This window comes from Leopardus geoffroyi, chromosome A2, assembly GCF_018350155.1.
Source record: "Leopardus geoffroyi isolate Oge1 chromosome A2, O.geoffroyi_Oge1_pat1.0, whole genome shotgun sequence".
NCBI classification, from domain to species: Eukaryota; Metazoa; Chordata; class Mammalia; order Carnivora; family Felidae; genus Leopardus; species Leopardus geoffroyi.
The window spans coordinates 63,197,705-63,209,848 of NC_059331.1; the positions used below are offsets into that span (position 1 = coordinate 63,197,705).

Here is a 12,144-nt window from a genome sequence, read left to right on the forward strand (position 1 = left end):
CCAGGGGACACGTTCCGGTCACCCTCCACGTGACTCGCTCCGGCCACCCAGCCAGACCGACCCCTTCAGCACCATGTCCCCACAGTCTGCGGTTCTCACGGCTTCCCAGCAAGGAAGAAGGAACATCACAACTGGCCCCCCATGGCCTTCTGGGATAAAGGCCCTCGAGGGGAGGCACGGAGGGGCCCCAGGGGTGATCGGCGACACAGAAACGTCCTGTATCTTGGCTGTGGTGGGAGCTTCGTAGAAAGAAAGGCAAACTTGAACAGCACACTAAGCTCAGTACATTTTACGGTACGTAAAGTACCCCGCAATCAAAACCCCCGTCGTGTGAAGTCAAGAAGGAAAGGAAACTCAGTGTGCTGCGTCCACCCTGCTGTGGCTCCCTCCCCCTCCTCCCTCTCTTCGAGGCCTTTCCTTCCTGCTCCCAGGCCCCGTGATGTGGCCAGAACTCTCCTCCCCTTGGGGTGGCGGTCCCTGGGGCCCCTCTGTGCCCCCCTCTGTGCCACAGAGTCCGTGTGGACTTTTCCACTGGAGTGGATTATGAGCATACTTTCACTCCCTTCCACAATCCATCTGGGTTCCAATCCTGATTAAAAATCCTGACCGCAGCTGTGTGACCTTGGGTGAGTTAGCCCCTCTGACCTCACTTTCCTTATCTGCGGAGAACTGACCCGGCGAGGGGGAGGGAGAGCAAGGGTGAGTTGGAGGAGAGCCGCTCTGGGATCATGGGACTATCCAGTGAGACCACCACAGACACAGTGTCACACGTAGGCCCAGGGCGAACACTGTCCCCTCCCTGTCCCGGTGACCGATTCCGGGATCCCCTACCACCTGTGTCTGTGTTCTCTGGGCCCAGAGCCTGGGGAGGAGGAGCTAGTCCCATCAATGAGTGCCTGGAATTCAGCTCAACCAACCGTATCCTTTGGGAACTGAGCTGAAAGACGGATTCTTCACAGAACAGCGAAGAAGATGGTTTTTTAAAATAACATCCCCCCAGTGCTCCCGAAGTCCCGGTCTGACCTGACCCAGACCACCAGGCAGGCTTCAACTATCCTGCACATCCCACAGCCTGGCCCTGGGACCCAGCCGCCACCCCAAGCTCCTTGGGGTCCTTAATGGTACAGAGGACACAAGTGGCCACCCTAAGCGGGAGGCGGTTCCCAGGGCCTCTCCGCCGCCCTGTTAGCTCAGCACGAGCCCTGGAAGGCGTAGAACTCCCCGCTGCAGAACCACGATGTCCAAGGGGCTCAGCAGCTGCGTGACAGTCACCCCGGCTCCAGTGGACCTTCCAGCACAACCCTGGAGCCTTCAGTCTGCACCTCCGGACCCCGGCGGGGGTGGGTAGAGACCGTGTCTCCTGCACCTGCTACCTAGGCTCTGGCACACAGATGCAGCAGCAGTGTGGACGGCCCAGCTTGCTATTCTGAGAATGGACCCTGCAGGGACACCGACCTGCGTCCAGACCTTTGGCATTGGGCCAGTGTCTCGGTGCCCGTTGTGTCATGCAGAGGGTGCACCCAGGTCCCAGCCTCTGAGACCCAGAGAACTCTGTCCCCCAGCAAGGCGCCCGGAAGGGGGATGGGACCAGACGGGGAGACGCGGGTGTCCCCGGGATGCCTCCTACCCTCAGGGGGCCATGGGGAGTGAGACCTGAGGCCCCACTTTTCACAAGTGCCCGGCAGGAGCCAGTGGGGGCGGGATCCTTCAGGTGGAGGGGCATTATCTCACCAGGTCACTCAGAGATCTCTCTCTCCTCTCGGGCACGTGTAACTGCACCCCTACAAACCGCCCCTGAAACCAGGTTTGCTTTTCTTTTACTCCAACGGGATTCCGCCCCTGTGCTGATTAAAGAACACCCTGCATTCATATCAAATTATTTCTCCTTCCAGAGTAAATCCAGAGCTATGAGCAGCGACCACGCTTAAGTCTCTGAGAACACAACCTCTCATCCCCAAAAGCAGACACGCAGTGACCATGCAGCGACTCTGACAGATCACAGAGTGACAGGAAAGCCACCCCCTACCCTGTGCCCGGCTTCTGTTTACCAAAAGCAGAAGATGCCAGAATTGCACGGCCATGAAGGCAGGGCCTGCCCACTGGACCAGGATACCCGGCTCCTCCCCTGAGGCCCAGAATTACCTGCCTCCTGGGACGGGGCTCCCCGTGGTGTGCCTTCTTACCTTGACAGTGAGCGCTGCCTGGGGCCCCCAACTCAGAGCCACCAACCCCCCGCCCCCAAAACCACAAGGCAGGAACGGGTCTCCTGCCAAGCCGGCATGGAATTCGCTCCCTCCGGAGCCCAGATGAGCTCTGGGAGAACGTTCTCTAGAAACAAGGCAGGCTGTAAATTCTCGGAGAAACACGGAGTAGGAGGGGAAAAAAATGCAGGAGTGGAACATTCCAACGGGAAGTCTGCGGGGACCCGCCTCTCCAGGAAGGGAGGCACCCACCGCGGGGGCCCAGCGCCTCAGAACTGGGACTCCAGGACTCCAGGTGATCCCTCCTGTCCCCGGGCGAGGCGCAGCACGCTGCGACGAAGGGCACTGGGGCACATGGCAGGGCCGTGCCCGGACAGCCCACACAAAACACCACGGCACGGCACCTCTCCTAGCCGACGCCCCAGCTCACGCCCGTCCTGTCCAGGGCATTTATCCGGGCAGTGTGTGACCGGCTCCCTTCGCCGCCACTCCTAACTGTGAAAACACATTCCAGACCCAGCCGGCCAGGGGAACAGGCCATCCCCGCCGCCGAATCAGAGCTCCCCCGGGCTGGCCGGCCACAAACCCCATCCCAAACCACCACTGCCTCTCTAAGAGGAGAGGCACTTATGGGGCCCCTAACCTGCAAACAGTCTTCCCTGGGCCCGCATGGTGCTCCTTCCTGCCAACCTGAAACGGATTTCTTTACACCCCAGGCGTCCTCCCCCTTTCTGGGGAGCACCGTCTCCTGCCTCCCGTGGTTCTGTCTGGTTTGCAACCTCAGAGAAGCGCGGGGCTCTGCTGCAGGTCTGCGAAGCCTCGCAGAAGCCACGCACGCACACGCTCCCCGCTCACCTTCCTTCCAAACGGCCCAGAGGTGTGCTCAAGCTATGCCCGGGGGACCCGCTTTTCCAGGCAGGACGGCAGCATCCCGCTGGGGGGGTGCAGGTCGGCCTCCCTCTCAGGCCAGGGCAGAAGGTAGAAGGTCTAGGCTAAGAGGGGGACTCGATGGCTCCAAAAAGGGCAGCGCAATGTAAACACGAGGGCGGGGTTTCGCGCAATCAGGTTCAGTGAAATTTGAACCCTGGAGGCTGAGGAGGCGGGGAAAAGTTTCTCCAGAGCCACTCAGCCAGACCTCAGCTTTGACTTCCAAGCCTCCAGCTGACACCGGGAGCCAGCCTGACCTGCGTCCTGTCGACACGCCACAGTGTGAGCATCCGACAGCCGGCCAGAACATCCCCGCCTGGCATCCTTCCTCTCTGGGGCTGTGCCTCCTTCTCCAGCTGGATGGGGCCGAGTCTGTCCTCCGTGCTAATCGCACAGCCTGCACGCGCCTCCCCTCCCCGCGTTCCCCCACATTTCAGGCCTCAGTACCTGCTACCCGGGTGGTCTGCGGACCCCAGTTTACCCCTGCCCTGGCTGCACAGCGGTGGGGCACGGTCACATGCCTTTACTCTTTAAACGAACAGAACACGCCTGCACAAACCAGCACAGACCATCCGACGCCTGCACATCCCCACAGCACAACCAGAACCCTTACCGGGGTCACTGCTCCGTCACCGTGAGGTGGGACACAACCAGGCGGTCAGCGCGGGCAGGGCAGCGCCCACCTCCGATAAGCCACCCCCAAGTGGCCACAGAGACACGAGGCATGGACAGGAGGCCACGACAAAAGTCCGCGCTCACCCAGGAAAAAGGATCTCTTCTATTAGGGGCACAACGCACGTTTCTTGCGCAAGAAGGTCTATGCAATCTGGCACCGGCAAGGTCACAGATAATCCACTTGCCATCGAGGGAGGGGACCTCACCATACCTGCTGTGCAATTAACACTGTCACCGTAATCATGGAAGTGACTCACTGAGCACATGGTATTTCCTCTGTGAAGAATTCACACGGAAAGGAAAGAAATCAGAGTTGGAAGTTCTCCGGGGCCTTCCAGGCTTTGCCGGGTTGGAGCCAGCTCTGCGTCTGGGTGTGAGCGGGGGTCCCGGCCTTCTGCTGGACGAGACCCTGGAGATCAGACCCACGCGTCTCAAGCTGGCGCCCGTGCCAGGACTCAGCGGTGAGAAGGAGACGCGAGCGTCTATACTCGGACCTGGGTCTCCTCTCTCTGTTTCTAACAGGCTGCAGGTCTCGGCGTCCACGCTGCTGGCCACTGAGCACGTTCAATATGGGGTTACCTCCCAGCACTCCCTGCCAGTGGGTTTGAGTACACGGAGCCCGTTCCGGCCGTTAGCATGAACCTCTCCCGAAACAACATGGTCTTTGAGGCTTTGCTGATGTTTGCCCGGAAGGGAGCTGTGTGGCTCAGGGTCTGGAAAGGCCTCAAAACTTTTAGCCCACACAGAGCTATTATAATTGTGCTCACAGGGTGACCCATCTAATGCAGAAAAGACGCGGTGGGCTTCCCGAGTGTCTCTGGAAGCAGTCGGCAGGTGGCACAGGAGTCCTGCAGGATGCCCGGTGGACCCTCACCTGTGGGGTCCAGGCTGAAAGATCATTCCCCTCACGCCCTGCTCGTCGGGACCTGCTCCTCGTTCAAAGGCAAAGTATCACTGCTGAAATCTTGCCTGAATTCCCAAGATCAACGCCAGTATATCCGTGGGTGTTTGGTCTAAGGGTAGTGAGAATGGATTCCAGGTAACAAATGTGCCACGTTCAATATGGATTTAAAAACAAAGGGGCGCCCGGGTGGCTCAGTCGGTTTAGCATCCGACTCTTGATCCTGGCTCAGGTCATCGTCTCATGGTTCGTGAATTCGAGCACTGACAGGACAGAGCCTGCTTGGGAATCTCTCTCCCCCTCTCTCTTTGCCCCTCTCTCATTCTCTGTCTCAAAAATAAACTTAAAAATTTTTTTAATTAAAAAACACTGCTGAGCTTTCATAGCAGGACTGTCCTCGGAACGTTTCCACCACCAATCCTGATTTACTTCCATTTCCCGTAGTGACGTCCCCAGAGCCAGGACAGCACAGGGTACAGCAGGCTGTGAACAAGCCATGGTTATGTCAGTATAAACCAACAAGGTAAGTCTCTCCATGCCTCTTGGTTTCGGGGAGATAACCTCCTAGGGACAGCTGCGCACCTGTCCAGGGCCCGTTCAGTGAGGGGGTCACTGACTATGCAGGTGACCCCACCTTTAGGACAGCCAGGCCGTGGGCAGGGCAGGCCCAGGGAGCTGTCAAGATGCTTGTCCACTGGGAACCGCTTCCTTGGCTTCTGCACCTGCCCGTCACCGCAGACACCCTCCCCGCCCCCCACCAGCCTGACATCAGCCTCCTCTCTCAACCAGACACACCTGTCACCCAGTCACCTACAGGCCAGGTCCCCACCAAGAAGGACCCTTCTAGGCACGGTGCTGCCCTGTAGCGCTAACTCCCTGGCTTTGCTCCCAGAACATGTGTCCTCCATTCAGGGGACAGGGGCATGGAGGATGCCACCTTCACTGCCCTCGATGGAAGCCCCCCTACTCACACACACACACTGAGCACTTTGAGGGCACTTGACGCTCACACTGCTGACACAGTGTCACATACTGCCACTAAAATGACCCCAATTCCCAAGAAATGGCTGGATGTTTTGTGAGCCATATGCTCTGCAATCTGGGCTGGACATGCTAAATATAACTCCAGGACAGACACTCTGTCTCACACTTGCTCCTCCCACCATCCTCCCTGCCCCTGATGACAGCTTCCAGAACAAGAACAATAAAACACAGCCACACCCTCTGTCCTTGGACCTGTAGTGAGAATAAAAACCTAATCGTATGCAATTGCGTGTGTAAAAATCTCGTTTGCTGGAGTTTGAAGGTGATTTCAACTATGTGCTGTCCCAAAACAACCACATGGGCAGTGGCTTCTGACTTCTGGCTTCTGACTTTTAATGGCAGAACCTGGTCTTCAAATAGGACCTTCTACACAATCCCGACAGGGCGGATATAGGAGACCTAAGGATGGACGATGGGCAGAGAAGGTCCCGGCAGGGGAATGGGTGGGGAGGGGAAAGTCATCTCCTGAGGTGCCTGCTGGAGACCGTAGACTTGCAGGACATGAAGCCTGTGCCCAGAGACACCCTCGCTGCCACCTGTTACCTAGCAACTCCTGGGGCCAGAGCCAGAACAACAAGACTATGTGGGCGCGCTGGGGGGCGGGGCGCGCTGGGGGGCGGGGCGCGCCGGGGGGGCGGGGCGCGCCGGGGGGGGCGGGGCGCGCCGGGGGGGGCGGGGCGCGCCGGGGGCGGGGCGCGAGAGCGCAGGTGCATCCCAGCCCCCACCCGGCTCAGGCTCTTGCTCTGCTGACCAGATAGTGAAAACTAGGAATCCTTCCCACGTGGGTGGCATCAGACACCCAAAGTGTTGCCGGACTTTTCCTGTAGCAAATGTCCTGGCCTTCCTTTGAGAGGTCACTGTCCCTGCCGACTCGACCTCAAACATCTGTTTGCAATGAGCCCACTAGGGATCAGAACTCTTAAGGTGCTGGTCCCCAAGGCAGAGTCCCAAGACTGCACTCCAGGTAAGGATCAGGGACAACCAGGAACTGCCAGGCTGTGTAAGCAGGTGCAGCCATCAAAGGGCGGGCATGACAGCCACCCCTCTCACAAAGGACAGGAGGAGAGTACAAGAGGGTATATGTGCGCTGGCCTGACTCTGAGGCGGTCCAGGAGCTGCCCCTGCCTTTCAGACCCCTGTCTGTGTGCACAGGGGACTGTCCTGAGCGCATGCCCTCACAAGGCTGTGTGCGGTAGAGGCCCATGACCCCAGCCAGACCAAGCGGCCTCTGTGCCTGTGCCTACTGTCTGTCCAGGGCTAATCTGCTCAACGGAGCCTGGCCGTCCCCAGGGGGGCTCACACGTGTTAATGAACGCAAACTGGTCCAAACGTGAATTCCGATGCACGCACTTTCCCAGATGGCACTTGGGCTAGAAAGGCCATGGTCTATGAGTGACAAGACAGCTCAGGGCCGGCTATCACTCATTAAACTGCCTCCAGCATCACACGTATTCTTGTCACAGGATCCAATCCGGTTTCAGGTTAACACCCAAAGGATGTTTGCATATGGTTCTTAGCACAGAGGGTGAGACTCTTGTATTTCAGATAAGATGTGCCGTCGCCCTCCTTCCCAACTGGTGCCTGCTGTCTGGGCAGATTAACTCTCTGGGTCCTGGGATCACACGTGACAGGGACCTTGGGGGCCAGGGACTGGAGGCGCTAAGTCAGGAGAGTAACGGGTAGGTGCTTGCTGAGGTCTGCACAGAGCAGAGCCAGGCCCACGGTCTCATCTGCCACATTCTGGCGGACCCTCCCTCTGCTAAGCTGTCGAAGCTCCAAAGCTCACTTTGCTTCTCCAAACGTAAAACCCCAGCATGCTCTCTAAGCAGAAAAGCTTTCAGATCCACTTGTGAAATGCCAACACCTGATATTACAAGTGGATCCGGAACGAGCACACCCTGCTCTTGAGCCAGCTCCACACACTCCGCAGCCACACATTTCCTGCCCAGCAGCCCCTCCGCCCCTCCCCGGAGTGTGGCGGAGCGTCCTGCACCGAAGGGGAAGAGGACCACACCTCACTGGGAAGGGGCCGAGGAATCCAAACCCCTTCAGCCATCTGCTGCAGCACTGACAGCTTTCAGGGCACCCCCATGTCACCCTCCTGGGCCCTCCGGCCAGGTCGTCCTGGACTGTCATCCACCAGAAAGCGGTCTCTGCAGGATAACACTTCCTGAGGGGACAAGCCCCCTTTCCCTCCCCCAGCAGCCACTGCTTCCTCAGGCACACCCCACGCTCCTCCACGAGCCTTCCCGCATGCCCTGCCTGCAAGAGCCCCTCCTCTGTGAGTCTCACCAAGTGACTGGCCAAGTGGCAGCTTCTCTGAGAGTTTCCTAATTCCCGGCACACACTCCAGTTCTGGCACACGGTGCATCCTATGGGGACGGCAGGGGGGTGGGGACAGGTGCATGCACAGATACACACCCACCCTCACCATATACAAATACGAGTATATTAGCATACATGCACATACCCACACATATACATATGCATACAAACATATATACACACATATCCATGCATATGTATATTCATATACACACATACACAAATATCCATATATAGTAAAGTTGTATACACAAATATATATACACATGTACGTAAATATACACATATATACACACACGAGTATACACATATACACGCATATAGTGTATTTGTACACACACATATATGTAAGCATATGCATACACAGATATGTACACACATATATACACACAGGTAGATACACATCACACATATGTACATGTGCACGTGCAGACACACATGCACATATACATAGACACATGCATATCCAGATACATACACATATACAGAAAATACACACATACCTATGTATACACATATACACATATGTACACACAAATACATACACACATACGCATATACACTATATTTGTATATACACTCACATAATCATGTACATATGCAGATATATACACACGTGGACATATCTGCATATACATGTACACATATACACACATACGACTACATGTACACACATATACATGTATTCGCACGTATACATATATTTAGATATACACAGATATACACAAACACATATGCACACATGTGTAGATGTGACTATTCAGATACACATACAGAAATACATGCATGTATGTGCACATGCACACACACACATATATACGTAAGCATATATACTTCTGTATATATACGTATACTCATAATCATGTATACATGCAAATATATACACACATGCAAATATATATGCTTATGCACATGCACACACATATGCACATACGTATACACACATACACACACACACACACCGACATATACACATACATACATACATACGCTCATGCACACACACACACACACACACACATCTCCCCCATCAGAAGGCCTGCTCGCTTCTCCCTGAGCTCCTCGCATGGCAGAAACCTGGCCGGCACGAAGGGAACGAGAGCTCAGGGCAGGCGAGCCGTGTGCACAAGGAGAAAAAAAGAACTTGCAGAGGTGGAGGAGACCTGTGGAATGATCTCCTGAAAACAGGCCATTTTCCAGGTGGAGACACAGAGGTTCAGACGAGAAGGAGGCTCAGGAGTGAGCAGAGACCCTCCCCGCGGACAGGGCGCAGGGCTGCAGGCACCCCAGCCCCGCACAGCAGAGTTGGCAAGGACGGACGGGATCGTGACCCGGCACAGCAGCCCTCGGGCAGCAGCACTGAGATCTGCCATCACTGGCCTCTGGGGAGTGACACTCCAGACTCAGGAGGTCCTGCTAGGGCAGTCCCCTCCGTGTGATATTCCGTGATGTTCAGTGACGGTGTAGTCATGTATCTTCGAGCAAAACAGGCAGAAAGGTGACACGGCGGGAACAGAAACATTTTCTATGTGGAACAACAGAGTCACTGGGGTCCCAGCACCACAGCCCCTTATCACAGACCCCGGCTCCACTCAGTTCCGCTCTGCCGTGGTGCCATCCACCGGTGCAGGGCGAGACGGGAGACTCCTGCCGTCCCACAGGCGTCTCAGGCTCCCCAGTCTCCACCGACCCCGTGTTAGGGTTCTCATCAAGCCCTGAGCTCCAGGGCAAGTGACGACAGCGTCAGGGGACCCTGTCAGCTGTGGGACATGCGTGGTGGTCACAGGGACCACGTCCACTCAGCAGCTCTGCCTGTGCGATTACTGCCCGTGGGGAGCAGAAAAGGGCACTGAGAGGTCAAGTGACTTGTTCGAAGTCACACAGCTCCCGTGGAGACGAGGGAGGAACACGTGGGCGGCCAGGGCAGAGCTGCGGCTCCCACTCCCCCCTGGAGGGAGGGACAGTCCCGCAGGACACACGAAAGGCGTGGGAGGAACTGCAAAAATCAAGGCCAGCAAGTAGATTCCCCCACCATGACCCTGACTCCATATCTGCAAGTTCACCTACTCACCAAGAATTTTTACTTCTAACCCCAGATCAACACGTGGCATTTTCGTGGCCATCCATGGAGGCACACAGAGCGGCCACGATTTGCAGTCGCCCCACGTGCATGTTCCCAGCTCTCACGCCATCAACATGCACCCTCCAGTCCTGCTTGAGGACACAGTTTTTGCATGTCTGTGCTCTTTGCTGGTACTTTTGATGTTTATGATGACTCCCCCCTGAAGGGCTGCCCAGTGTCCTGAGCGGGAGAAGCTGAGACGTGCCTTCCGGGGAAAACCCGTGTGTTAGAGACACTTTGTTTCTGCATGGGGGGTTCACTGAATCAACAGCACAGACTAAACAAGGCCTTTACGCAGAACCACACGTATGATGGAGTAAAGCACTGATGGGCTTAAGAAAATACAGTGACATGAGGCTCGCGAGAACCCAAAACGCCCCTGGGAGCAAAGGCTGGCGATCACTAATTCAGTATCACAAAGATTTTACAGAGCATGACCCCGAAATGACAGGGTGGCAGTCCTCCAACACAGGCAATGCCCTCCTACCGCTCCCAGGACCAGGCCTTCGAACAGGACGCCCCCCACGGCCTCCCGCCACCACCCACCCGCTGTGGCAGAGAAGCCTGTCGCTGAGTTCCGGCCACCGCCTGCATGCGTGAGAGCACCGTAGGACAGGCTGGGTCTGCTCCAGGAGCTCGCATGCCCGGCCCAGCAAGAACCTCGTCAAGTAAGAAACCAAACAGACACCAAGGTGGAGAAGCACAACGGGGAGAGGAGGAGACACTGAGCTGGCTCTCTGGGCCTCGTTCCTGTCACCTGACACACGGTAGCGGGGGGGGGGGGGGGGGGTTCCCTGCCCATCCCAGGGAGTGCCCCCCCCACTGGCAACGTCCAAGTCAGCCAGCCCAGTGCAGAGACACTGACACCTTCCCAGCAGCTCGCAGCCAGCGCCCCAAGGAGACCTCTCTGCTTCTCACATACTCTCCTGAACTCACAGCCCCGGGGGCTCTGGATCCCAAAAGAGGGCAGGGTTTCTGGCATCCGAGCAGACCGCAGGGACATTTCTGATCTAACCGCCAGCAGGCTGCCCTCGCTGCCCCTCCCCTGGGCCCTCACGACGGCTGCTGGACATACCTTCTCCGCCGGCACTCAGGCTCTCGTACGAGTCCCAGCGGATCAGGGGGTCTGCCGTGTTGAAGTCCACGATCACTCTGTGGTCATTGCACAAGTGTTCATAGCCTACATGGGGAGGAAGTGTCAGCCACAGCCCAGGCACGCCGCCGTGCGCCAGCCTGGAGGACCAGACGGAGGCGTGCCGGGCCTGAGTGCCGAAAGCCAGCGCCAAGACCCGCGTTCCTGCTCCCAGGAGCCTGGCGCTGACCACAGCTGGTGTGGACTCTGGCTCTCCGTCCGCTGTGCACTCAGTCCACTCTGGGCTCTGACTACTAACTGTGCACGCCAAGACCACCCAGATCACTTCCCAGACCGGGATGGAGAGGCACCGAGCAGTCAGCCCTGAGGCAGAGGGCAGAGAGGCGCGTTTATGCCCAGGCTCCAGGCTCCCAGACCCCTGCGCCACTCTGCCCACATTCTGGGGAAGCCAATGGTTGTGACCTCACACACCTCACACTTAACTAGTAACTGAATTAGGGCACTGACCTCAGAAGGAAGGGGACTATCTTCTCCAGCAATTCAAGCCTGAGTTAAAACATTCTCGGGGAGCCTGGGGGGCTCAGGCAGTTAAGCGTCCAACTTCAGTTCAGGTAACAATCTCACAGTTTGTGGGGTCAAGCCCCATGTCGGGCTCTGTGCTGATAGTGTGGAGCCTGCTTGGGATTCTGTCTCTACCTCTCTCTGCCTCTCCCCACTAGAGCACACACTCTCTCAATATTAAATAAACATTTTAAATAATAAATCAGTAAAAAATAAATTGTTTTTGAGTATGAATCTCGCTAAAGAAAGGAACCACTCCCCTTGATGATAAAGGGGCAGATTCCTCTATTTTTAG

The 12,144-nt window shown here is 56.7% G+C and overlaps 1 protein-coding gene across 9 annotated transcripts in view; it reads right to left on the bottom strand.

Moving 5' to 3' along the window:
* The window catches only part of TNS3 (tensin 3), a 217,867-nt gene that overhangs the window by 75,312 nt on the left and 130,411 nt on the right, over positions 1-12,144 (bottom strand). For all 9 annotated transcript variants that reach the window (XM_045494226.1, XM_045494223.1, XM_045494230.1 and 6 more), the window contains one exon: positions 11,271-11,375. In XM_045494226.1, the coding sequence (XP_045350182.1) occupies positions 11,271-11,375 (105 nt within the window). The remainder of the gene's footprint in view (positions 1-11,270; positions 11,376-12,144) is intronic.